The sequence below is a fragment of the Poecilia reticulata genome, chromosome 17 (genome assembly GCF_904066995.2).
Source record: "Poecilia reticulata chromosome 17, P_reticulata-male-v2, whole genome shotgun sequence".
Classification (NCBI taxonomy): Eukaryota; Metazoa; Chordata; class Actinopteri; order Cyprinodontiformes; family Poeciliidae; genus Poecilia; species Poecilia reticulata.
Window position 1 is genome coordinate 17,932,292 of NC_088846.1, and position 27,500 is coordinate 17,959,791.

The following is a 27,500-nucleotide window of genomic DNA, read 5'->3' on the forward strand; positions in this document are numbered from 1 at the left end:
TCATTGTGTGATCATTGTTTAACCTTTCCACGTAGTCTCCACTTTGTCAGTTGTAAATCAGCCATAACAGTTCCTTTTAAAGCTTTCTTTGTCCACACTCAAGTGCAATACTGCCATCCAATGCTGACATGGGAGAAGTGCAGTTGTTTCAATGGCCAATTCTTTTACAGTAGTTTTTTCTCTCTCTCTTTAACTCAAAGTATAACTTTTATGCGTTGCAATGACTTCCTTAAAATAGTTATAATGCACTACACTGGGCCCTGCACTGTAGAAAAGCAGTTGCATTTTTTTTAAATAAAGTTAGTTTTTCATGACCGGTCCATTTAAAAAATATATATAGAAGATTTCAATCATCAAAAGTTAATAAAAAAAGATAAATAAAAACACTAAACCTGGTTGGGACCTATTTCAGTGTTTTTCACTGGTCACGGTAAGGTCTAAACTCGCAGATATTAAAAATATATGTTTTGTGCAAATTTCTTTGATTAAATTACCTTTATGATCCGGTCACTTTTCCTCAAATGGATGTTAATAATTTTTTGACAACTGTACTGAACGCTTCATATTTCTTCTCTGAATAACATAAAATATATTGCTATTATGTGATGTAATAATAACCATAATAATAATAATAATAATATAATTTAGATAGAACTTTATAATAGCTAGATATACTTCTAATTTTATTTATTTTGTTTGAGATGTGTGATTGTTTTTTAGTAGTTTTATATGAAGGTGCTGTGTTCATATTTGGCTTTAAACAAATAAACTTTGTTCATTTAAACATTTTAAATATTACGCATTTGAATAAAAAAATCTAATTAAAATTCTTCATAATATTTAAGTCATAACTTATGACTCATAAGTTAGAACATTATTTATCGGTCGCTGTTTAACACTTAATTAGCTCAGACCTTTTGCCCTGTACAGTGGTTTAGTGCAACTTAGGTCTTTAATCTGCTTTGCTTTATAAATTAAAAAGTATTTATTTTAAAGTGTTTTTTGTAAACTTTTTCTTTTTAGCAAATATTTATATAAAAATATTTTTCAATATATGAGAAAGCGAGAAGACGGACATGCCGTACGTTGAGAATGACCAACGCATGAGGACGCCATTGGCCATTATAACAACAGATGTTATCTACGGACCAATCAACTGTGACGCCGATGAAACACTAACCAATCAGTTTCCAGCTCTACGTTCTTCATTTTACGAGCGTTTGAGGGTGGGGCTGCTCAGCCGGAAAACTGCTTTCTTTTTTAACACATTGTAATCTGTGGATCGGAGTTAAGAGGTGAGTAAGATTTGCTATGTTGAATTTTTTTTAAATCTGTGATTCGTTTTGATTCGCAGAGTGAGACGGATTTTTTGTATCCACAACGTGGTTATACGAGGTAGTAGCTGGTGCTTGTGGTGATGTTGGAGAGGGTCAGAGCATATGTCGACTTGTCACTGGTTTGACAGTGAAGGCAACATTAGCATACAGTAACTTGGTTGTTAGTTGAACAAAATGTCCCGCTATCTCTTGAAATTATCTTTGGCGTAAGTATAAACCATCGCTCTTCCACTCGAATTATTTTAGGCTTTTCCAAACATCGCTATTTTGCTACAGTAAATTGAGTTAGCTTCATTCAACAGACTGATTTTAGCTGGTCGGTGACACGTTTGCTTTAAAATCTGCAAATTAGCAGGGTTATCCTATTGCTAATTTAACAATAGCGGAATGTATGTTATTAGCAGAAACGGAAAGATTTAACGGGTTTGAGAAGTTTTGGAATCCTCCTTAGCTTTACATTGATTTTTTTTTTTTAAATTCCCCAGATGTGAACTCCCCTACTGTGAACAAACTAGCCAACACATCTGCACCCCCCCTACTCTGTTGCTTGAAGAGTGCCTTGCACTCAAATCCACTCCGACTAGGAGGCATATTTGCCTATGATTTTACTGTGTAAGATAAAGCTCAGACTGAAGTTAGCTCATGCAATACAGAACTCAGTGATGATTGATTTGCATCAGCATAACATACAACCCTAATGGTTACTGTAAAGCATCAGCCTTGAACTGAGCACCACCAATCTGTTACAATCTAAATCTAAATTGACAGCTTGCAACATAAACAGAAAAGCATTAGCCAGGCTCTTAGCATTGTTTGCTATCTGAGCTTCTGGAGAACTATATTGCGTTGCTTGCAGAAGTATTTATGTCCTTTGAAGCTTTTCACACTTAGTTAAGTTTCAGCCACAAACTGCAGCGACTTTTATTGAGATTTCACGTGATGGACCGGCCCAAAGTAGAACATAACGAATGGAATGGAATGAAAAGTAGTTTTTTAGACTGTAGTTTTCAGCCCTCTTTAATCTGACACATCTGAAAGAAATCCAGTGTTGCAAATTGGTTTCAGAAATGACCTATTAATTACATTGAGTCCAACTGTGTGTAATTTCAACGGGATACAGAGCTGCTCTGTAAAGGCTTTGTAGGTTATTGTAGTTGCTTCACATTAGAGGACAAACATCACAATGAAAATCAAATAACACACCAGAGAAGCCAGAAATCAAGATGTAGAGAGGTTTAAAGCAGGGTTTGGTTGTAAAGCAATATTTCAAGAGTTGACCATCTCAAGGAGCTCTGTTCAGTTCATCATGACTCTACTGCCAACCCGACAGGATCCTAACAGCCGTCTAAAACTGACAGGCCTGATAAGGAGACAATTATTCCGAGAAGCAGCTTGTGGTATCTCTTGAGAAGTTGCAGAGATCCACAGATCAGCTGTGAGAATCTGTCAACAGGACGAGCAAAAGTTGCCACAAATATAGACTTTGAGGAAGAAGATGGTCTGGTCAGATGAGACCAAAATTTAACTTTTTAGGCTACATCCAAAATGTGTTGTGTGTCAAAGAGCTGACAGTACATTATCCTGAACACACCTTGAACAGAGTGGATTGGAAGATGAGTGGAGCTGAATGCAGAGTAATCCTGGATTTGAGATTGCAGCGAAGGTTCACCTTTGAGCAGGATAACGACCATAAACGATACAACCAGAGCTACAAAGGAAAGGTTAAGGTCAAAGCATGTTGATGTTTTAGGTTGGCCTAGTCAAAGTCTTATTTAGAGTCTGTAGCAAATCAGTCATTCTCCACCCAGTCTAACTGAGGTTGAATTATTCTGCAAAAAGAAAAATAAATACTTAAATTATTCACTTCATAGAGTGAAATTGCAGATTTCAATGATGATGAATTAATAACGTAAAAAACATTTGGCATGTGATCCACTGGCTAAAGCTGGGTAATTCACTTCAGTTAAACAGCAGCAAAACCAAACAGTACAGTTGTTGACAACATGTTTATCTAAGTCTAATCCGAATCTGGAATGTACACCTACAAAGAGAAAGATGTACAAATGCTGCTTCATAATATATTAAGTGAAAAATGCTTTCCAGATTTATTCAAAGTAAAGAAAAATACTTTCGCTCAGAATAGTTAACCACAGAGTGCTGAATTTAAAAAAAAGGTTAAAAAAATTAGCTAATTCATCTTTTTTAAGATTAATTTGCTGAATTGGGAAACCAGTCTTGGTCGTCTTTTCCAGGGTTATATTTGTCAGCTGCTGTGTTGAAGAACTATTGGCTTACTAACCATAACCTGATGGGGGCGCTGGAGTTTTAACTATTCAGGTCTGGGTTTGCAATTGAAACAAGTGAACAGCAATTACATGTATTTAATGGTGTGTTAAATCTAATATGACAAGCAAAACAAAAAACACACCAAGTTAAATTTTTTAGCATTTGAATTTATTTAAATAAGACACGGTACTTTTAAATGGTTACATATCTGATAATGAAGCCAGCATGTGGATCTGTCAAATGAAGGCAGGAAAAAAAAGATGGGTAAAGAGCTTTTGGTTTTTGTATCAGTTGACCTTTAAACTGAGGGTGATGTTTGATGGATTGTTGTATTGATCTCAAGATCTTATGGAGGCTCTTGAAGAAATGGCAAAGCAACAACAACTAAGGCAGTAAAAACAAATAAGCAAAAGTTCTGTACTTCATGGGTTTTGTTGGAGTATTAGCAGCTTGAAATGCTTGTGTCCTGCACAAAAAGAAAATAAAAGAAAACAAAAACAAAGGTCTTGTAGCTTGGAGCTGCAGTGGTCACATAGATCTTCATTATTTGTCTGAGGAAGTCAATGAAATTGTTCATGATCCATATGTACTGTCTGTGCCTCATATGTCTGGCTACTATAGCCATACTAGTCTGATAGACAGTTTTCATTTTCTCTGTAGTATGACAGTAAGTTGTGTTGAGACTCTATGATAAGCTTCTTATCATTTTCACAAATTTCACTATTAGTTTTTCTGAAAGACAAACATCATTTGTCCCTCTCAGTTGTTACATGGAAATAACAACACAAAAGCAGTGCGATTACACCAGATATGGCAACCCAAACAAACGGTGGCACAAAATGTGAATCTATGTTGCAGCTAGATACTTTTTGTTGAATTGACTTATAAATCTAAAGTGAAATTGTTTCTATAGTTAGTTGCTTTTTCAGAATAATTACTACTTTCATGCTTATAAATGAGACAGTTTTATGTTTCTCATTTACAGTAGTTAGATGTTGTTTCAACTACAGACTGTTGATATTTATTGGCACCACCGGTAGAGTTGTTTTAAATATGAAATATTTAAAGATTTGATTAATAAAATCATTCGTGACACTTTTGGTGGCACTGACAATAATATCTATAAAATAAATGCAACTGAAATTATTTATCATAATATAGACTTTTTAGGTTAATCAGAGTGTTGAGGAGCAATTATCTGGTAATCCTTTACTTCCTTTTTTCCATGAGATATAAATATGACGCAGAAGCACGTTTCCATTAGTCACACTTCAAAATGAGAAATTCAAACGAACATGCATTGTAGATGTGTGCTGATTTTCACCGCAGGAATCAGAATGTAGAATGTACACAATTGTACATTATTAGTGACATTGTAACAATTATGTAACTTAGTCTGAATAGATGCAAATATCCAATATCACTACAAACAATCAGCCATGACTATGGAACCTAAAACACTTAACTCATTCTCATGTAAATCTTTCTTTTAAAGCAATATTTTTGCTGGCTTTTCTCAACATGCCGGTTGCCACGACTATGGATCAGTATAGATTACTGGTCTAACCCTGATTAAATACGGTATATCAGTTTCACTGAAATGCCTAACCTGATCTGAAAGGTTGTTTTTAAGTCAAGTATTGTATCAGCTGCTGCTAGAGAACAAAAGAGGTTGTTTTATTACAAAATATTTAATTAACACCCACTAAATTTAGTTGTCATTTTTCAGTGAATGTGCTTATTGCGCAATTATGCTGATTTCTTTGTAGGATACCACAACAACCTGATATAAGCTGGGTAATTAGTACTAATATTATTTTGAAGCATTTACTGATGATAATTTTTTCACAAAATTTCAATGTTTTAGATGTCCCTTATTTGGCAAGTCATCAACATAAGCAACAAATCAGTTTTGAAAACTTCTTTATAGCTAGTTGTCAACACAGAGTGGTGCACTGACATAGCAACCAGCCCCATTGGTCACGTGGTGCAGGTTGCGACGCCGTCATCATCAGGGCAGAGATTTGTGAGGAATAAGCAGACAGAAGCAGGGGAGCTTTGGAGGTGCGCCGCTTTCATAGCTTTTTGCATCGTTCCTGGTGTCCTTTTTTTTTTTCCTCTCCACCCGACCAGAGAGCAAGAACAGAGTATCTGTTCAACATTTTAGAAACCCAAATGCCCGGTCCCACCCAAGCCCTTTCCCCAAATGGAGAGAATAACAACGACATCGTCCAGGACAACGGAACCAACATCATTCCTTACAGGAAAAATACTGTGCGGGGAGAGCGCGCCTACAGGTAAACCAGTGTAATGCCGCTTTTATGTCATGTTACGATGGGGGGGAAAAAAGGTCATAAAAAGACACGCACTGTTGCAAAACCTGAAACGCATGTTATGTTCTGGCCTCCTCCTCCTCCTCCTCGGCGGCGTCCCTTCTTGCTTTGCAGCGATCCGTTATGTTTTTCCTCCTCCGATTGTCAAATCCTGTTAGCTCAGAATGGGACTGTGGCGCAAAATCCCTCTAAAATCACCCTAAAACCACAGATTCCTGCCACGTTACATATGCCAATATCGTTGCAGGATGCAACGGATGGTTAAGTGGCTCAGTGTGCATGGGGACAAGAACATTTTTATTCATTTTTCATCGGGAGGATTGACACGGAGTGTCTTTTGAATCAAGCGGCTACCCTGCGAGAAGCCGCTGCTAGAACATTCCCATCGTGACATGACAAGTCTGCTGCGGACGATCGGTCTCTGCTGCTGTGATAAAAGGGCATTTGGTGTTTCTAATTAACGTATGCAGTCACATATAAAGGAGATGACTGCAGCCGCGTTAAGATTCAGGCATCAGTCCAGTTCTGGTTAGCCCCGCAAGGCTAACAAAGCATGCTAACAGCAACGCATACATCCGCTTTGTTGACATGACATGGGCTGGCCCAGTTTCCTTCCTGCCTTCGGCTTCAGAGAATCACTGAGAGGAGCCTCCTCTCCTCATCCACAGTTTAATATTATGCCGTGCATCTTGTTCTCTGCGTGTGGAGAATGATTATTAACTGTATTAATATGTTATTACGCGCTGTTTCACGATCAGAGGATTGTGTTAATGGTTCTGTCTTCTCGCTGCATGAAATGGTATCCTTGCACGGATTTTTTTTTTTTGGGAAAAAAAAAAGATCAAACCTCATTTGCAAAATAGAGATGACTGATCTTGTGAAACACAAAATCTTGTTGGCAGGGGACTAAAAGCACAACAATCTATAGTTGGAGTACAGTGAATTTACAAAACAGGCTTTTTGCAATTAGGGTAGGTATAAACCAGATTTTTATTTATTTATCTTTTTTATGTGTGTGGCTAATTTCTTATCCCTAATATTTGCATACTTCTGATCTGAATGTTCCAAGTTCTGCCTCAAAACCAAATAATTATTTTTCTACTTTTGGATCACTCAACTGTTTAAGCAATAAAATGTTTATTGTAAATTAAAACAATGATTTCACATGTACATGCCAAAATTAGAGAGCTGAATCCCTCAGCATCACTGACAGTCTGGCAGGTCATGGTACAGTTTATTCATTCATAACACCCAGATTAAAAAAAAAATATATATATATATATATATATATATATATATATATATATATAGAGAGAGAGAGAGACAGATAGATTGTAACTCACTATTTTTTCCCACACCTCAAAATGTAAAAGTTTGCCATAGAATAACATGTTAAGTATCAAGCCCCATATATTTTTGTATTATCTTGATGTAATATTCTAATCTTAAATATCGTTTTTAATATCTATAAGTGGAAAGTCAACATAATTGCCAGAAATAAAGGCTTGAAAACATCAGTCTGCGGTGAAATATTTTTTTTTCTCTTAGTGAGCCATCTTTTTGAAATAAAGAAAATTTTCAATAATGTTCTAATTTATTGGATGAGATTGTATATTACTGTGATATTGCCATTCCCTATTTTTAACACACACACAAGCTGATAGGAAAAATTCCCAGTGTGAGCGGTTGCTCATATTTATATGTGAATTTGATGAACCGCTTGCAATGTTGTTTTTCCGTCAGAATTAACAAATTGTCTCTCTAGCTCCTATAAAACCCAATTCAACACTTTTGTGTGATTGATGTTATAAATTAGTCTTTGAAACAGACTGAGCAATATCATTACAGCACTAGAATAGATTTTTATAATTCCATTTGGACATGTAGAACCACTGGAGCTCTTTCAAAGCCACTTTTGTAACTCATCCATAGTTCAGCTGATCAAAGCACATTCCTTGGTTGTTGAACTACCTGCTGAATTTCTGAACACTGATTGGGCATCATTCGGACAGTTTGTTTAACTGCCTCATCTGTAGATTAAGGCTCAAAGTTTTAGTTTGCAGATATGTTGATGGTTCGTTGTAACCTTTTAATCTGTAGTTACAAGTGGCCCCAATTAGTAGATTTGGCAACCAGATTTGGAATATTACAATTTAATCTCATGTAAAAACAACAACAAAATAAAAAAAACAATGGAGTGATACTAGCAGATGTGTCTGCTACTGGCAACAGATTTCTAGAACTTCTGTTTACCTTGATTCCTAGAAGAGGACCTTTTCTGTGCATTTTCAGTTAATAGCTTTAGAAATCTCAGGATATGCAATGTACCATTCTTAACCTGGCTGAATTTATTGTAATGGCACCTGCATTGATAAATGAAAGATTATTGAAATTAGGATTTTTACAGTGATGTGATGCTTAATGAGTCGACAAGAGCTTTTATTTAATTAGCAAAGTTAATGAGTAGTAGTCTTTTTTAAACATGTTTTTATTTTGACACTAACCTTTTCAGTTGTTATCACATACCCAAAATGGTCTCTTTACGCATGGAGAAGAAAAAGCCGGTTGACAAGTAATGTACAGCAACAAGTGGGAGAGGGATAGAGCTGCGCAACTCTGACCTCCATGAATTTGGAGAAAACTCGTATTATTTTTCTGACGTCTCATTAAAAACTTGACACTGCAGGAGAGGCATCAGTAAGGATATTTGGGGGTTTGAAAGTGTTGCTTTGGCAACCGGCCCATTGCTGAGGTCCTAAAAATTAGCCTGGAGTTTCTTGTCACATCAAAGCATCAGGGGATTAAAAACTCTCTCGCAGACTAAGTGACAACTTCACATATTGATACAGATTATTAATGTCATTTTAAGCTAATAATCACAGGCTTATCAAGTCATTATTTTCTAAAAAGATTTTGAACAGGGGGAAGTAGAAACTCGTCACACTGCATTTGTTAGTTAACGTTTTTCTCCTTTCTGTTGCAGCTGGGGGATGGCGGTCAACGTATATTCTACCTCAATAACCCAGGAGACTATGAGCAGGCATGACATCATTGCCTGGGTTAACGATATTCTCTGCCTAAACTACACAAAAGTGGAGCAGCTCTCGTCAGGTACGAACAGGCAGCGTCCGAGGCGCCGTTTGATACGGGAAGAATGTTTTGCAGATTGCATCTTTGCTTTGTAATGCATGGAGGGCTCTAAATCCTTTTCTGTTTAAGAAAGCAGTTCTAGAGCAACCTGTGGGAACATGCTCACCTCTTTCTTGCCGAGAGTTGTCTAAAAATAAACCTGAAGCCCGCTGCCTTGTCCCGCTGTGGCCGAGTAATCCAATTTCAATCAGTCACTTCCTTCACAAACACACTCGCACACGCACATGCACACGCATACACTCTAACCCTTTTCTTCAGGTGGAGACTAATTGGTTGATTACTTCTTATGTGCTTCCTAATTAGGCTCAGCTTAGATTTGGCCTACATTGTGTGGGATCCCCTCATTTTTTTCCCAAGTAGATGGCATAAAAAAAAAATTCTGTAATTTGACTTGTAGTATTAGAATTTACAGAATTGTGCATTGTTCTCCCTTCTCCAGGGGCTGCTTATTGCCAGTTCATGGATCTGCTCTTCCCTGGCTGCATCAGTCTTAAAAAGGTCAAATTTCAAGCTAAATTGGAGCATGAATACATTCACAATTTCAAACTCCTGCAGGCCTCCTTCAAAAGGATGAACGTGGACAAGGTGGGTCTCCCAAATGCGGCTTTATTCAGATCACGCGCCTTCTCATTCTAACACACGCTTAACTTTCAACATCTACTTCTCAGATTATTCCAGTGGAGAAACTTGTCAAAGGCAGATTTCAGGACAACCTGGATTTCATCCAGTGGTTTAAGAAGTTCTTTGATGCCAACTATGACGGTAAAGAGTACGACCCGGTGGAAGCCAGGCAGGGTCAGGATGCCATTCCACCGCCTGATCCTGGTGAGCAAATCTTCAACCTGCCAAAGAAGTCTCACCACGCAGCCAGCTCCCCCACGGCAGGTGAGCTTCAGCTGAGATGAAAGGAAATGAATAATTGTTCAAGTTTAGTCGACTTGACTCAACTCCACCATCCACTCTGATCAGCATCCCTGTCTGTACTGAAACCTTTTGAGTTTTGAAACGTTTGTGTCTGACAGTGACTGGAAACTGTTTGAACTTCAGTGATTTAAATCAAAATGGACTTTTTCTGATTTTCTGTCAATGTTACAAACGCCTGTTGATGTGCTACAGGAGCTTCAAGGTTGAGCTCTGCTACTCCCAAGGTCTCAACGCCAACATCCAGACCCTCTTCAGCCAAAAAGATACCTGCAACTGTATCGACTCCTGCCAAAGGGGAGAAAGAACTGGAAGTGCAGGTCACTCATCTTACTGAGCAGGTAGGTGGGCGTTCGCTCACACTCCCAATTTTGGTTTGTTTACGTTCACTATCCCAGTTTGTCATAAAATTAGGCTGTGCAGTATTTATTGTTTCCACACATGGAGGAAGCTGCTCTAAAAGAATAATGAAGCAGAGTTTGCTGGGATGCAAAAATGGAGAGTTTTGACTTTTCTGGTGTTTAATCATTCCCTATATTAACTAAATCCACCCAAGTCCTAAATTAATATATAGGAATAGAATTTGAAAGCTTATGCAATTTCAGTTGGTGCCAAAAATAGGACATCTTTGTTCTCCAGTCTCACATCAAGAGCTTTATCTCCTCTGAGATTTGGCTAAGCCTTGCCTCATACCACTGTGAGGATGTTCTTCATGTTGATTTGAGCAGATAAATATTTTATTCAATTATTATATTATTCTTTTTTTTCTCTTTTTTTTTACTATGTTCCAAGATGAAGATTTGGACATTTGGTTGTTTTGGAAACAGCTTTCTCTTCTCAGTTTGTCTTGTCACTTCTGTTTTTGTTTTTGCTTCCTCATTAAAACATTTCCTTCAACAGTTCTGTTTTTGTTTTCAGGTGAACACATTAAAGTTGGCACTGGAAGGGGTTGAAAAGGAGCGGGACTACTACTTCAGCAAGCTGCGGGAAGTGGAGATGCTGTGCCAGGAACAGGGTGAAGAAAACAGCCCGTTTGTCGATCGGCTAATGGAGGTGCTTTATGCTTCGGACGAACAGGTCAGCTTCAATTTCCAGAATTTCTTTTTCTCTTACATGGGCACATTTTTTTCTCCTGTTTTGATGTCTCTAGGGGCTGTTTGTTGTGAGTAGGTGGTGTCAGAGTTCAAACACAGCCTTGAAAAGTCTGGGAAAATATGGAATTATATTTTGGATGTTTTTCTGAGCTGGGAAAGCATGGATGAAGGAAAATTTAGTTTTTTTAATTTTCCACACTTTGGTTTTTCATCTTCAGCTTTTAAAGGGCAAAAATTGCAGTACATGTGGTTGTTTTTATTTTTTTTTAAATATGTAATTAACATTATTATTTTTTGATTTAACCAGTCACATAACCAACAACATTTTATTTTTTTACTTACTGACTATAAACATAAACTCATTCAGAAATCAAAACCAGGACACTTAACTACTTTTTGGATGCTAGACAGCTTCAAATTTAGGTTAAACCTTACCTACATTCTTAAAATGTTCTTAAAGCAAAACTTCTAGTTTGTAGATTCAAGTCCATCTTAATAGTTAAGAAATCTGGTGAAAATTATTGTCCATTTGGACGAGATAGGAAGTCTATGTATGCGTTTATGATCACATGAGCTTGCCTTAAACCGACACTCGGCTTCAGCGTCTTTTTTTTTTATTTTTTATTTTTAGGACCGAGGGGATCTGGCTGAGGGTGACGGGCAGGAAGCGGACCAGCAAGCCCACGAGGCGACATCACAAGATCCGCAGGAAGAACAAGATGAATACTGACTGCCAGCATCCCTCACCGCAGTTAAAACTCCTCTTTTTATTATGTGAGAACTGTCAAGGATTTTGAATTTCTCCTCACTGTTTTTATTTTATTTTTTTTATTTTTTTTTGTTTTCTCCAAGAATGAGCACATGAAGCAACCTTCTGGATTAAAAAATACCATCACAGGGTTTTTTTTTTTTTTTTTGTATCTTTGCTCACTATTTGGTGTTTTTGTGACTCTTTGGTGAACTGCTGTGGCAGGTTTGTGCCCATGACCTCCACTAGCAGACAAGCTCAGACCATCACAGACGTTTTCACAGACTGTGTGGGTGGAAAGTAGTTTTGACTCCTGCAGTAGATGTGATAAAATGCTGAAGTTTAGGCAGGTAACCTTAACCTGTCATTGCAAGTGTTAAACTCTACACTTTTATTATTGTTTTTTTTTTATTATTATTATTTCTGTGTCATTCTGCATATCAATATTAACCACAAGAATGCAATAAGCAAAGCCCTGGAAGGGCCCATAGTAGCTCTTATTTAACCTCCTCCCATGTGTTGCACTGACATTGACTCTGTTCTGGACAATCTGTCCATAGATCCTCACCGTATTTATTATTATTATTATTATGATTATTATTATTAAGCCTTAGAAATAGAGCAAAAATCTGCATTGCATCCTCGTGAAGGGAGGACTATCCTGTTACGGAGTTATGAATAAAATGTAGTAAAATGGCAACTCGTGACTATTTCACAGCTGTCCTCCCAATTACAAGTTTTCAGATAATCAGTGTGTCGAACAATGTGTTATTGGAGCAGAACAGCTAGACTTGACTAGTCTTATGATAAAGCAGCCTTTTTTAGGTTCTCAATCTCAGCACTCTGTTTGTATTTTTAGAGCTTTTCTTTTTTAAAACCACAGGTCTTAGAGAGATGAGTCGGTTCGCTGAGCAGGTTGCCTCATAATATTCCAGTAAGTACATTGTGTACCCTTTCTTAATATTGCATTTGCAAAATATTGAGCTGAACAGCGCACCACAATGCTTTAGTTATATAATATTGTGTAAATGAAAAAGGAATGTAAACATGTACTGTCAATAGTTAATGAATGGTAAATGTTTTTTTTTCTTCCATGTCCCATTCCTTATGCATTCCCCCAAAAATGTGTTGCATGTTTGCATTTCATTTGTGAATAACTTGACCTGCTTTTTACATATTTAATAAAAAAAACACCCAGACATGTCAAGTGAGCTTTTGTATGTTTAACTTGCTGTTTGAAAGATATTACGATTCGAGTGGATGTGCTGTAATAAAATTACATTTTGAGTCCACAGAAGACGTGTCCTGTAACTATAAATGAACAGTGACTCACAACTGAAATAACTTAATTTATTTGTTTGATGGAGTACTGAACTGTTTTCTTCACATCATCCTACATTTATCATCCGCAGTGTAAAATAGAGGTGGGAAGGTTTTTCTTCAACGTGGACAGGGAAGGTGGGTGGAGCTAAGTACTCGGCAAAGTTATAGCTTAAATTGAATGTTTTATATAAAAGCATAGTCGTATTTTTAAAATGCCAAGACTGAAACCCATTTGAGAAATTAAGGCAAGGCTTAAAATCTCATGAGAATGCCCAAAACGTTCAGTCTCTGAAGCTGTTTTAGAACTGTAGCAAAATGGGGTTGAACAAGAGTCACAAGATTTTTAGAAATCAACTTGTAAAAACATCAATTCAAGCAAGAAAAACAATAAGCATAAGGAGCAAAACGTGGACTTAATGTGTTATGTTTGCAGGGTTCCCACAGAGTTAATTAAAATAAATTGAAGAAAATCTGCCAATAGTCATAAAAGTGTTGCGTTTACGTCCTCCTGTTTTATGGAGTGGCAGTTTAGCGAAACTAAAGTACATACGTAGAGTAGAGACATATAACATCTGACTTATATTGATGACAAAAGGTAGACTTGTTATTTTCCAGTGTCCAGAAATGAATTAATGAAAGCCCTTAACTTGGCACAGTAAGGGGATTTTGTGACCAACTAGGACGTGGTTGTGCAACTGCCTCACATGGACAGCCCGCCCGCCTCCGGGACGCGCTGCTAAAAAATGAAGCATATCTACTGCTGTTGAGCTAACTCCACCAGTAGTTCTGTCAGTTCGCTTTCTTTGCACACCTGTCCGGCTACAAACATCGGGAACTTGCTAGAAACGAGTTAAACAACCTTATTGTTTAAAGACACCCATAGCGAAAACATTACTAAGTTGGAAGTTTGCATGTTTTTGTTTCCATGTCTTCCAGGAAGGTAAGAAGGCTGCTAACTAGCTTGTTAGCAGAGTTACGCTAAACTTCACTTGCTTTAGCAACCCATGTTATCCGGCCGGCTTCTTAAGACTTCTGACAGGCGTTTACCTACCCGCCATGTAGTGACCTGAGCAGAGTTTTAGTTATTAATTAAACTCAGATGATTTACCTTCTACACTGTTTAAGTTAAATTAAAGAAAATCTGTATTGCTAACTACTCTTTTCATCTCTTTGTCAGCGTAAAAGGCTCTCCAAAGACATAAAGTGTCTTTTGTTTCCGGCGGATGCTGTTGAAAGTGGTCCTCAAAAAAGGGAGAGGGAAACTACATCACTTCTATCCTCCAGAAGTTGGGCAACATGCGGGGACAGTTTTTTGGGCACCCCGGTGACAAAGCTTTTGTCTATAATGTACCTACACTGTACATCTCTGATTATCCTGGTGGTTGTAATAGTTTTTGCTTTTGTTGCAGAATCTTCAGTCAAGAAAAAAGCTGTCTGTCAAAAGGAAGTTGGTTCAGACTCCTGCTTTAGGTAATATTAGGAGAAATAGACATTTTTGTTTAATTTCTGTATTCTACAGTGTGATTTCTGACAGAGGCTCTGTAATTCAATGCTAAGTAAGCCAGATACAACAAAAAACACCCAAAACGAAACTTCTTTCCCTGCAACCTTTTTTTTTTTTAAGCTATTTCCAGTCAGTATTTCTTTCCGGAACTGCTTAAGGCTTATCTACATACATTTTGAAAAATAGCTTTCTGGCTATTTTTCTTAGTGTAAATATTGGAGTCCTCCTGAGACTATTATACTGCTGTCAGTTTGAATGGATTTAATGTTGTTTTTTTAGCTCTTTTCCAGCATGTTTGCTGCTTTTTTATTTATTCATTTTATTTAATTTTTTTTTTGCATGTCTGCTTGTTTAACAGTTTAAGTCCTGACATCATTTGCTTCTTTATGTTTTTGGTTTCGCAGTGCAGAGCAGTGCTCCCAGCCATGATGAGGACCCGGTGGATATCGCCTGGAGTTCCAGTGAAACTGAATCGTCTGATGATGAGAGTCAGGTGCAGCGTAAGTCCAAAGTTGCTTTGCAACAGAGGCCGCGACCTCTAATGCCAAGAAGACCTAATGCTCTGATTCAGTCTTACACCACTGCTCTGAGCGTGCTCACTAATGAGAAAGGTAAAGAATAATATCTGCCCAGACCAATTGAGTTGAGGCATTTTAAACATGTTTAACATAGTATCTTTAAAACAGATTTTTTAAATTAATTTTTTTGATCGTGTTTTAGACAAGGGAGACATGAAAGTGAGATGTGTTTTTACAGTCCTCTCTCTGAGTGAATTTTGCCCATAAAACAATCTCTGTTGGAATAAATATTCTCATGTACAACTGTGTATACTATGTATACTCCCCTTTTGAAACACCTTATTCCTCAAACAAAATGAGCAACAAACCTGTTAGGAAGTCTTGGCAATTAGTGTTGCTTTATCAAGCACCCACGTACAAAAAGTTTCCACATGGCATGTGGTTGTGTTGGCAAAATAAAGTGTCACTTTTTCTTAATTGGAACAGTGGGAATATATATATTTTTTTAATTTAGCATCGATGTTGGGAGCCTGTGTAGTCTCCTGAAGACTACACGGGTTAAACCAGGGGTGGGCAATCCTGGTCCTCGAGGGCCGGTGTCCTGCAACTCTTAGATGTCTCCCTGGTCCAACTCACTTGAATCCAATAGCTGAATCACCTCCTAAGTGCGGTCAAGTTCTCCATAGTCCTGCTAACGACCTCATTATTTGACTCAGGTGTGTTGAAGTAGAGCTACATCTAAAAGTTGCAGGAGACCGGCCCTCCAGGCCTGGGATTTGCCCACCTCTGGTAAACTAATTATCATGGGTTAAACTAATCCATATGTGAAAGGAATGTCTAATGCTTGCTGAACCATTATTTTAATATGTTGGGCCTAATAAATCTTGAAATTATCATCTTGGGGCAGAGGGGCAAAAAGCAATTTAGAAAAGAAAGCTGATTCAGCAATAAATTAGTGGGCCGCTTATTTTTTTGGCCTTTTTTTTTTTATCTTGACCTGGCAAACTGAAGCAACCCAAGATCACAGTATTGACTCTAAAAGTTTGTCAGGAGTCACACAGTGGGTAAAAGGCGTTCCACCTGTGTGTAATCTCAGTATAAAAACTAGGGCTGCACTGACTACAGTTTTTTGGCCGATCATCGGTCTTTAAAATGACTGACCTGCCGATTTCAGTTTTGGTCTGTCAGCTTTTTGTCTAAAAAGTCTCTAAATATAAAAGGCTTAACATTGATAACTATGCGCACGTACTACACAGCACACGTTTAACATTTTTACTTGTAAAAAAAAAAAATTAATAACTGTACTATCTACCTTCAATTTTGAAATGATTTCTGACTGTGTTGGTTTGTCACATAAAATCCTCATAAAATACACTTGTAGCTCTTCTTTCTATGGTGGACCTCTGTTGTCTTTAACCAGATTATCAAAAGATCTGTTGGACAGTTCAACTTGGTCATTGTAGTTTCAACAGTCATTTGTTTTTGTCTTGACAACCAATTATTTGACTTGCCTAAATGTGAGGCATATTATCACTGCCACAGGACATATGAAAAAGTTAGCTAAGAAAAAAAGATAGTCTTTGCACGAAGCAAGGTTAAAAAGCTAATTGCATTCATAGACATGTATTTTCCTAATTAAATACTTGTCTGCTTATTTAAATCCAAATTATCTTTTAATGCAGGTAGCACCCAACACTGTTGTTTTCTTGAATTTTCTCAGTTATCTAGCCTACTTACTGAATAGACCTTTGTTCCTTGATAACACCATAGGTGTCTGTGTTTACTGATAAAGATTTTAAGATATTGTTCGCACCATTCAAAAGCGCTGAATCTTTCTGTTTGTCTTCAGATGATCTTCCTGTTATAGAAACAGACAGCGATCTGGATCAGTCCGAGGAAGATGATGAAAAGGACAGCGGGCAGCAAATTTCAGACTGTGGGTCGGACTCTGCTGATAAAAGCACAAATGTTTGTCCTCTCGATTCTGAACATGTGAGGTTACTGTACTTCTGTAGATAACCTTCAAAATTAACATTGTATGAAAGGTGAAATCTGTTTTCCTTAAAGGTTCAACTAAATCCAGTTTAGAGAAAGTAGAGTTCAGTGTTTGAACACAAACTGATTATTCTTTAAAGTTGTAATTTTGTGAAGAGACACTAGACGGAGCTAGAAGTTTACTTTATATTCGTTTAGGTATTTCATTCAGGGTGTCATCCACAACATCATGACGTGTAAAATTTAGGTTACTACTGTATACTGATGCTAACTGAGTATGTCATTGCCAATGAGAGAAGTTACATCATAGTTTTTGCTAATAACACGCCATGAAGGTTTACATTGAGCTTTACTGACAGTTAAAGGTTAACAAGAGCTCATATTTCAGAGTAAAAGAATAATTGTGATGTTTTGGTTCAGTTCAAGTCTTTTTATCATATGGATTTCCTCACTAGTGATTGCATGTTCAGCTGTTATACCACTAGGTGGAGTTTTTACTCTTCCTGGATCATATGAAAGCTTTAGTGTTGACAGCCTGGAATTATGTTATGTTCTGTCAAAGTTTATCAGCTGAGGTAGCAAAAAACCCCCTCTGGCTTAAATGCAAGGCATTTTGTGATGTTGAACACATTAAAAGCAGCTATGATGGGAAAATAGTTTCCATTTCCTAGAAGAAAGGAGTAACATTTACTGATCTGAGGGTTGAATATTAAAATATTTGTCTTTATATTGATGGTTTTAATGTAACCATTATGCTGCTCAACTGCAAAAATAGATTTTCAGCAATATTAAGTGTCCCCCACTTAGTATCAATTATAGCATTTTGTTTCTTTTTTTATTTGTCCTACTATAAAAATCCATCTTGATATTTTTGATGACAGTCTTTATTGATGTCTTAAAGTCACTTTGGACTTTTCTCCTCTTTCCTTAATTGCTTAAAACCTAATTGAAAAGCATAGAATTTTGAAAAAAAAAAGTTGAATTGTTACCATATTCTGTCTCTGTATAGTTGAAGATTTAGACTGACTGGTCTTTCTCAGAAATCATTCACAGGAAATGTTTGTCAAAGGCAGGGCTGGCATGGAGAGAATGCACAAGGAGTGGAGAGGGTTTGGGCTCAGGTTCAAGCAAACACTCAGTTTTATCTTTTATTAATTTTAGGCCAACTTTGTATTTGGTTTGGAACGTTTGGATTAAGTACTGCATTTTTGTGGTTTGCCAAGTTAAGTTTTTAAAAATACCGTCACAGTGATTGCTAGATTAGCCACTTTTGGGTCTGCTGGAAACAAACAAACTCACACATAGTCAGTAAGTTGTGCAGAAATGTCTGCGTTTAGAGGTTGCATGTTAAGAGGAAGCCTGTTGACAGATTAACATCGCTCCCACAGACCTTAGCTACTTCCTCTCGTCACAATTTTCATTTGCTGCTATCAGTTTTATGGGGTCAAAAAGATTTAAGATCGCCTTGCAGGAGGTTTGTGGTTAGAACATGGAATCATTGAGGAAGCTTTCAAGTTTACGCATTTAGTAATGTTAGCAAGTTAAAGAAGGCGATATTAGTTGATGAAAACAGTTTATTCTAGATTGGGTAAATATTGACTTGATTTTCTCCAGCATTATGTACAAGTTGACGTGTTCTTTAGAAACAAACCTTCTTGTGCTCTTCAAAACTGTAAATCAAACCGGATCCGGCAGGATACGGAGCGGGAAGATCCCAACACAGGGAAAAGTTTATTACGCCTGATAAATGCCTGGCTGACTCAGTCAGAGCTCGCCTGTCAGACTCAGTGTTCTTGTATTTGCCGCTGAAAGTGGACAGGCGGAGCCAGGCAGGCGACTTTGCATGTGAAGGGAATTTTACGAGTGAGGCCACTTCCCAGATGAAGCGTGTTGCTCGTTCTGACTCTTTAAAGCCCTGCGCACAAAGAGGTCAAAAACCTCCAATTCCATCCTAACAAGAGCGAGACTACAAGTGTAGTTTTACTACTGTTTGTTCTCGAGAGGGGGGGGAGGGGAGAAGCAGCTTGCAAGTGGATGGGGCTTTGCTACGCTGTACGCTTACAATGCTTCAGTGCTGGGCGAAAACATTTTTGAGCCCAGGCCAGGAACATAGTGTTCCTTTTTCCCTGTGGCTGGTTAGAGTGTGACGTCTGCTGGCATTTTGCCTACCAGGGTCAAGTTGATTCAAATAAGAGAACAGATTGGCTGACATAGCCTGGTATGCTGGTCTTGTCTGCACATGACAGGAACTCAGGTTCTTGTGGATTTTTCCATGTGAACAGATTCCCTCAGGTGTACCGAGCAGTGATGCAGCAGAAAAAAAGTTTGTTTTGTTACCATATCTTGTGAATTTATCAGTCAGTGTACCATATCGACGTGCTCTTTATTTTAGAACATTCTCTCATTTCAGTGTTTGTTAATTTACTAAAAGCTGAGTCAGGTCATTAACACCTTTTAACTTCATGTCATTATTTATTTTTTTGTTAATGCTGACTCATTAAAATTTTCACATCCTGTACTTTGTTCTTAGATGAAAGAGCTAGAGATCTCAGGTTATGTGTCTGATGGACATGATCTTGGCTGCACGCTGACATCAAGCAAACTGGACTCCGACGTCTTTTCTCTCCAGTCCGGAGAGGGCAGCAAAAAGTCTGTCCGTGACTGGCTGAGATCTGCGCAGGCAATGCTGCAGACGCCTCAAAAACCAATGGACAGGCAGTTCAAAACCCCTGAAGACTCTACCAAAAAGAAAAGAAAGTTTAAAAGGTGTGAATTTTGTTGGGTTTTTTTTTTATGTGTGCAGAACAATCTAAGATAGGTTTTAAGTCTTATGTGAAAATTGATCTGGCACAATTTCAGGCAGTACATAAATATAATTTTCAAGAAGTCAAAGTTTTTCTGAAGTGGAATTTTTTTGTTGTTGTTGAATTTTACACATTATAGCCACAAACTTGAATGTATATTTGTGAGATTTATATAATTAACTCAAAATGCATAATTGTGAAGTGGGAAAAAAAAGTAATTGTTGTTTTTTTTAAGCAAAAAAAAAAAAGTCTTTAAAAAAGTGGTGTGCATTTGATGCCATTACATCTCGAGGTCTTTGGGATGCATCTCTATTAGCTTTGCTCATCCGTGCACATAAAACCTCAAACTCATTCAGATTTGATTAATGACTTCTGTGAATATCAGTTTTTAAGTTTCGGTTTCTTATTTTAATTAAGTTTGAACTTTGACAGAGCCGTTTGGATACATGAATATGCTCGGATCTAGACCGTCCCGTTTAGCTTTGGATATATTTTCGGGCCAGGTTCGTCGTTTTGCGGGAAGGTGAGCGTTTTTAACAGAAAGGTGATTTTGTGTTGTTGACCCAGGATTGCCCTCCATCAGTTGACACCTCTTCCCTGTCTCATAGCACGGTGTTGCCACAGCTGTATGTCATGTTGGACATAGTTTATACACAGTGCTTCGCATCCGTTTTTTCCTTCTAGGCCAAAAAGATCAGCTGTGGTCTCAGCAAAGCAGAACACCTTCTACCACAGGTTTGCTGTGTCATTTACATGACTTGTGGTATACAACAAAATGTCAGTTTTATTTTATTGCTTTAGTCAACAATGGCTTTCTGCTTACAATTCTTTAAAAAAAAAAAAAAGCTAGATTTATGACAATTATTCTTCTTTTTAGAAAAGTAGCAGTCTACTTTTTCTTTCACCTAAGAAGTGTGTCCTGCGTCTCCTCCAGAGTTCCTTTGGGCCTCTTATAGTTTAGGTGAGCAGCCATGTGTTGGTAGGTTTACAGTTGTGCCATACTCTTTTGCAAAGAGCTCTGAAAAATATTCAAAGCTTGTTATACAGTTTTATAACCTAATGTATCTTTAAACTACTTTACAAGTTTTTCTTTGACCCGTCTGCCATGTTCCTTGATTGCTCACTAATGTTTTTGTACAAACCTGTGAGGTTTGTACAAAGATCAACTTTGTCGATTATTACTTATTTACTAGTAAGACTTCAGAGGCTTGTAGGTTGGACTAGATTTTTTTTATTTTTTAGGGGTGTGAAAGTAAAGAGAGCTTGATACAATTTTGATTTTGTAATATGTAATTAAAATGGTAAATGATGCATCATTTTTTTTCTTCCACTTCACAATCGGAATCTAATTTGTGTTGATTTATCTTAAACAATCGCTAATAAAATTCCCTAAAGTTTAGGGTTTTATCCTGTAAGAATTAGGAAAATGTTAAATATGTATAAATACATTAACTACAAAAATATACCACCTCCTTAAATGAAGCCATTTGCTGTATACACTCCTACAGTGTATTGCTTCATCATAGGAACAAGCAAATTCAACAAAAGGCGAGACATATTTGCTCTCTGCCAGGTGACAGTCAAACTTTGATTGCAATGTTTCCACTGCAGAAGGGATGATGAAAGGGACACCTGGTGGCATCATGTGGGTGCTAAATGTCGTTTAAGCCCAACAATCTGACAGATGGCTATCTGCAGGCTTGTTGCCTGCATCAGAAAGGCTTTTATTTCTCTTTGAAACAAACAGATCTGCTCAAGCATTGGTTAGGTCATATGTTCTGTGTGAGTTTATCACATTACATCATCTCCCCGTGTGTGTGTGTGTTTGTTCCACAGCGGAGGTCTGGCAGAGAGGCTGAACCGACTTCAGTGCAGGCAGAGGTCAGCTATCAGTTTCTGGAGGCACAAGTCCATCTCTGACACATCAGTAGCAGCAGCCACAACAGGTGAACCGCCTCACAGAGACCTACTCTGTAAGGTAGATCCCATCAGGATGTTCCGCATGTATGTAACTGAATCACTGTTTAAGTTCAACACTGAACTGATTTATGAGTGGGATAAAACCCATCTCTAAGCGGGTGTTGTTGTTTTTTTTTCTCGTTAACTGCTCTTCTTTTTCCTTCATCAAACATGTGTTGGTATGGAGGGGCCGCTTAAAGGAAGTGTTGGCTGCAGTTTGATTACTGTGACACTAAGCTGTGAACTCACAATGTAGGTGACAGGAAACTGCTTGCCTAGTTCATTTTTTTTTTCCTTTTTCCTTTCCGTGGTGTACTAAACCACCAGTATGAACATACTGAACAGGTTCTTAAGTACCTCCTCATTTTAGGACACAAGCTTACTCAAAGGTGACAGTTGACTATGGAACAACGAAACACCCCACAAATTCATCTTAAGGTTTGTGGGCAGTCATGGGGTTAAACAGGGGATTAAGAATGTGCTGGTTTACACTCACTTGACCTCATTTCGAAGCATTATCATCATTTGATTTAATCTGTTTGTGTCGAGCATTCACACAGTTGAAGTCACTTAGCTAACATCAGGATTTAGAATATAAACTTCTGCATGTGTTCTAACACTTTTTTTTTGTTTTTTGCAGTTCGATCGGTTTCATCTGACTCCCTCCCTGACTCGTATTTAACAATAACACCAATGTTCTCCAGCTGGTCCATGCTGATAGAGGATGCATGTTTATAATTGCTGTAAAGTACTTGTGTGCCGCATACACACACGTGCATATTATGTCATCAAGTGTTACTTCTCTGTGTAAGACAAAGGCTGAGGTAGTGTCCATGCTCCCTAAGCGTTTAGACGTTTTGTCACATTATGACGGCAAACACACAGTTAAAAGCATAGTGACGTTATAGAGCAATATTCCAAGTTTAAATATCTTACAAAGTACTGTTCAATGCATCATCTCAAAATGGAAAAACAAACCTACCAAGACCTCTAAACTTGACAGGCTGGGCAATAAGAGTATTTGTTGACAAAACGGCTATTAGTTGTTCACTTTATAGACCTCATCTGTATACAGAGATGCTAGAAGAAGGTTTGCTGCAACCCATGTAGGAGATGCAACGAAGGGGCTTTGGTTAAGTGAGACCAAACTGAAACGTGCTTTGTGTGACATTAAAACAGCATCTCTGTGCTATGCTCATTGCATGTTGCAATGAGCATAGCATCTCCACAGTGAAGCATAGTGCTAGCAGCATCATGCTGTAGGGGTGCTTTTCTTCAGAGTCATGGTGAGTTTGAGGTAAAGAAATGAATGGGGGGTAAATCCAGGGCAGTTCTGGAGGAAATGCTGCTGGAGGCTGCAGCACTCCTTAGTCTGGGGTGAAATGTCACCTTACAGCAGGACAGTAGCTCTAAATATACAATGAAAGCAACAATGGAATGGTTTAATCAAATCATAATCTTGTGTTTAAATGACCTTGTCAAAGTTGAGATCTCAATCCAATTGAGAATCTGTAGCAAAACTTGAAAATGGGTGTTCACTATCCAATCTGACTCGGTTAGAGGTCTTCTGCAAAGAATCACGGGCAAAAATATAAATCTTGATGTGCAAAGCTGGCAAGAGGCGTATGGCAAAAAGGTAGTTTTAAAGAAATATTGACTTTGAGAGGTTGATTACAGATGCCACACTCTTCAGAACTTGTTTAAAACCCATGAATCCTTTCTCTTCAAATGATCAACTGAGCACTTTTTTTGTAATGTTCTATTAAAATCATAAAGTTTGTGGTTTTAGTATTGCAAAATGTCAAAGTTTAAAGGCATTGAATGCTACGTAGAGGTATGTAGTACAGTATGCAGCTATTCTGGGGATTTTGTCATTTGAAACCCACGTTCTCAGAGCAGAAAATAAGTGTTAACATGTACAGTATTTGTCCTGTTTGGACAGATGCATGTTAAAAAAATAATTGCTTTGTAGCAATATCTCTGTGATTTATGACCGTTATATTAAGCCCCCTCCCCTTCCCCCTGGCCAATCGCATATCCACACAATGAAGTGTTGTTCTGGTACCCTCTCATGCCGTCTTCTTTTTTTCTTTTACTTGGAGCTGTCAAGTTTACAGACCAATTTTAAGCATCGCTGTCTTATCTTAGTTTGATTTACTGCATGTCTGCAGGGCTTTGCCACAATTTGCCCCTCCTGTTTATCGTTTTACACTCTTGCAGTGCAGGCTTGAAGCACACTCAGCATTGTGGTGAAATTCCAAATATTTGCACCGACATCTCTGGGGATTTACTGCGTTTCATTTCCAACTCAGCCTGTTATGCAGTGCAAATTGTTCTGATTCTAAAAGTGAATCATTCTCGTAACGTATAACGGGTCCCACAGAGAGCAGCAGTCTGCTAGAGTCTTAGTACAGTCTGTACACAGACGCTTAACAGACTCTCAACATCTGTGTTTTTGTTGCTCTGCTCTCCAGTGGACCAGCCTGGTGTGCTGGTGCTGGAGGTGCTGGAGGTCCATGAGGAGTCCAGCATGCAACTGGCGCACTGCGAGCACCAGCAGCCCCCCAGAGACGGCCACCAGGAAAGAAACGCCGTCTCCGAGGAAACCACTCGGATGTTGGTGTTGTTCAACAGAGAGACGGCAGCTCAGCTGATTCCTGCACCTGGAGATGTCATCCACATATACCCACCTTGGTGAGACCGTGTGATGAACTTCAAAGCCCCCTTAGTTCATATTTATCTGTTGATTAGACTTTGCTGTTTAAAAACGCATCAGTTGGAAATCTTGCAGACAGGTTTGAGTTCATGGGTGTGAATAATCAAATCAGATCAGACTTCATACTACACCTGATGGCAGACGACGAAACAATTAACTTTCACTGGCGATTCCTTACAGTCTAAACAGATGAGATTAAACATAAATAAGTAAAAATATATGCAACATAAAACTAGGGTTGCAGCTATGCAAATTTGACAGTGCAGTATTGTGGTCAAATAATGAGCTCAGAAAGCACCCACTGCTCCCCATTATCTGTTTGATCTTGGTCACTAGAATCAATTTTAGTAATGGGCAAAAAGGACTGCAAAGGGCTTTATCTGCTAATTTAAGGCAGCTTGAGAATGTTCAAGACCATGTTTATGCAGTCACTCCGACAGATCCAGAATCTGAGATCCCATCATTATCCTATGCAGCTTGTATGCCTTACTGCAGATGAAGCACCAGATGTGTTTTAGAAGCTGAAACAAGATCGCTTGTTTCAGGATCAGTTGGACTTCCTACCTCCATCTATGCCATTGCTCACTTACATTAATGAGCAATGGCATTAACGTAATGCCATTGCTCATTGGCATCATTGGGCATCATCTGAAAAATTAGTGTTTAGGTTTTCCTCACTAGTGAATGCACCCCACCACATAGAAAGATGAAGCCGAGCAATTATTTCTGCATTAAACACATTATTGATTTTGTGAATCAAGATACTTTTGCTTGCAATAAAGTTTAGAATTGGGTGTAAATATAAGAAGGGAAAATGGTTATGAATGGAAATAACATTAACAGATTTGTTTTCTTGTCCGCAGTGGGGGCTAGTGTAGATTGGCAGTGATCAGATCTGCCTTTGAATCGCTGTACAAACCAAGCTGTAGTTAGTGGAAAAACCATGTAACACATTTACAAGGAACCATATAATGATATCACAAGTACTCTCCAGCCAAAAGTCACTGAGTGAAGCCATTATATTTTGTAAAGCAGTGAAATCACAAACGCCTAAATCTGAGATTCAGGAGAACACAAATGTAGAAGATTATGTGACAGAGACGAATATCTGCAAACATTTCTCAAATCTTTGGAATTTTATAGACAGATATTATGGTTCTGTTTTTGTGACATTTTATGATTATCTCAGTGTGTGAGGTAGAAAATTCTCACCAAAGTTGACGGATTAAATGTATCATGAAACAAATCAAAATATATGTAAAACAATAACATAAAACAACAAGGCTTATATTGTCTTACACCAGATGCTTAAAAACTTAAGCATCTGGTGTAAGACAATATAAGCCTCTATGTGATGTGAACCTTGAACCAATAACTAAAATCACTTCTGGATTCACTGTTGATTCACTTATGGCTTAGATAAAATTATTTTTACTGAAATAGTTTTAAAATAGCAGCACAAATAGGGTGGGCGATAGATGTGGAGAGTCGGTTTACTGGATTTCCCAGTTTTGTGTTCTTTCTTTCTGAATGATGTCTTGGCTGGCAATCAAAAACTACACAGAAAAAAATCTTATTGCAGAAAGTTACACAACACGAAACTTAAAATACTTCATAGAATAAAGGAACCTCAGAAAATAATCTTAGAAAGGTATTCTCAAAGGCTGCACAAGCATTTAGCTTTATTTTGAACTGCTAATTGGGTGTTTGTGTAATGCTTTACTACTATTCTCAGCGTATAACAGTAAGAACTTAAAGTGCAGATGCGAGGATCAGTCTCTCAGATGGTGGTGTGGGGGTGGTGGAGGTGTTTTTGGGAGTGTTTTGGAGCCGGGGCAAGGCAGCAGTTGACTCCAGCTGTTGGGAGTTTGGGTTTGAGTGTTCTCTGGAATATCCAGGCTGGCGGATGCGAAGGGGCCTCCTCAGCGCTCTGACGTCACGCACAGCTCCAGGGAATTCTTCACATTCCTCTTCCTGGCAGTAGTTAGGTCATTTCCAGAAAGCTGGGGAAAAAACACTGTAGGATTATTTTCTGGAGCATTTGGGAGTTGGAGAGTGGAGGGAGCCAGAGGGCTGAGATTGAAAACACATGGTGGTTTGAAAGTATCTTTGACTTTAGCGCCTCCCTGTTGCTTCAACATTGCTGTTATAGAGTAATGACTATTCAAAAAAACCTAGACTAAGGAAATCACTCTTTTATGCAATTATGCACTGTAAAATCTGCCAATTACTTTTATGTTTTTATGCATCTGGTTTTTATTTTTGAGTAAATTAACGTCCTAAGTAAAGAAAAATGTTTTTACTTTAACACCGTTTCATAACCAAAAGAATCTGCTGTCAAACTTAAAATATCCAGAAAATGTGTTGATCAGTTCCATTTTCTCAGACACTGAACTGGTTAAAATGGAAAAAAACAAGAGATGAGAGGATCAGCACATCTAGTAAAATTCCTCCTATCAGTTTCTTGTGTCGCATGGATGGTTAACCTCCCACATAATTCCTGCAGAGTAGGTTGGCTCCTCCCACCTCCCACTCCTTGTGAGTGGGCTGAGCCCGAGCGGAAATACCTGCAGGGCTTATTCACCGACAAACTGTGACGGCAGCAGCCGGGCCACTCCTTAACGCAGCTACCTGTCAGATGATGACAGCTACCCACTCACCTGTTGACAATGGGGTCACTTCCTGTTAGTTTTTGTGCTGGTTCTCATGAACAGCACGTTCTGCTCTGCCAAGATTAAATTCAACCTTTTATGATTACCGATCTTTGCCGAGATGTTGGTCTGATAAGCGTCACGTCCCGGGTGTGTTGTAG

At 38.1% G+C, this 27,500-nt stretch overlaps 2 protein-coding genes across 4 annotated transcripts in view; both read left to right on the forward strand.

Moving 5' to 3' along the window:
* Nucleotides 1-1,171: 1,171 nt before the first annotated feature.
* On the forward strand, nt 1,172-13,068 carry mapre2 (microtubule-associated protein, RP/EB family, member 2). 2 transcript variants are annotated; one of them, XM_008434241.3, is made up of 7 exons: nt 1,172-1,295; nt 8,940-9,067; nt 9,546-9,691; nt 9,775-9,991; nt 10,223-10,368; nt 10,946-11,104; nt 11,753-13,068. In XM_008434241.3, the coding sequence occupies exons 2-7, from the start codon at nt 8,947-8,949 to the stop codon at nt 11,849-11,851; spliced, it is 888 nt and encodes a 295-aa protein (XP_008432463.1). In that variant the 5' UTR covers nt 1,172-1,295; nt 8,940-8,946; the 3' UTR covers nt 11,852-13,068. The 2 variants fall into 2 exon arrangements, with proteins under 2 accessions (XP_008432463.1, XP_008432462.1); XM_008434240.3 differs by lacking the exon at nt 1,172-1,295 and adding an exon at nt 5,596-5,920.
* Nucleotides 13,069-13,159: 91 nt separating this feature from the next.
* Nucleotides 13,160-27,500, forward strand: part of spidr (scaffold protein involved in DNA repair) — a 44,784-nt gene continuing 30,443 nt past the window's right edge. Inside the window, exons 1-8 of one of the 2 annotated variants that reach the window (XM_008434242.3) lie at nt 13,160-14,132; nt 14,370-14,516; nt 14,602-14,662; nt 15,101-15,307; nt 17,064-17,206; nt 19,740-19,975; nt 21,850-21,959; nt 24,447-24,666. In XM_008434242.3, coding sequence (XP_008432464.2) covers nt 14,118-14,132; nt 14,370-14,516; nt 14,602-14,662; nt 15,101-15,307; nt 17,064-17,206; nt 19,740-19,975; nt 21,850-21,959; nt 24,447-24,666 — 1,139 coding nt within the window. In that variant the 5' untranslated portion in view covers nt 13,160-14,117. The remainder of the gene's footprint in view (nt 14,133-14,369; nt 14,517-14,601; nt 14,663-15,100; nt 15,308-17,063; nt 17,207-19,739; nt 19,976-21,849; nt 21,960-24,446; nt 24,667-27,500) is intronic. The other variant, XM_017310172.2, reaches the window with a different exon arrangement.

What these genes read in the sequence shown, in the direction of transcription:
- mapre2 (XM_008434240.3), top strand. Translation starts at nt 5,799, where the DNA reads ATGCCCGGTCCCACCCAAGCCCTTTCCCCAAATGGAGAGAATAACAAC. An exon ending in CGGGGAGAGCGCGCCTACAG is followed by an intron (nt 5,921 to 8,939) that starts GTAAACCAGTGT and finishes TTTCTGTTGCAG; the next exon opens with CTGGGGGATGGCGGTCAACG. An exon ending in TCACTCATCTTACTGAGCAG is followed by an intron (nt 10,369 to 10,945) that starts GTAGGTGGGCGT and finishes TTTTGTTTTCAG; the next exon opens with GTGAACACATTAAAGTTGGC.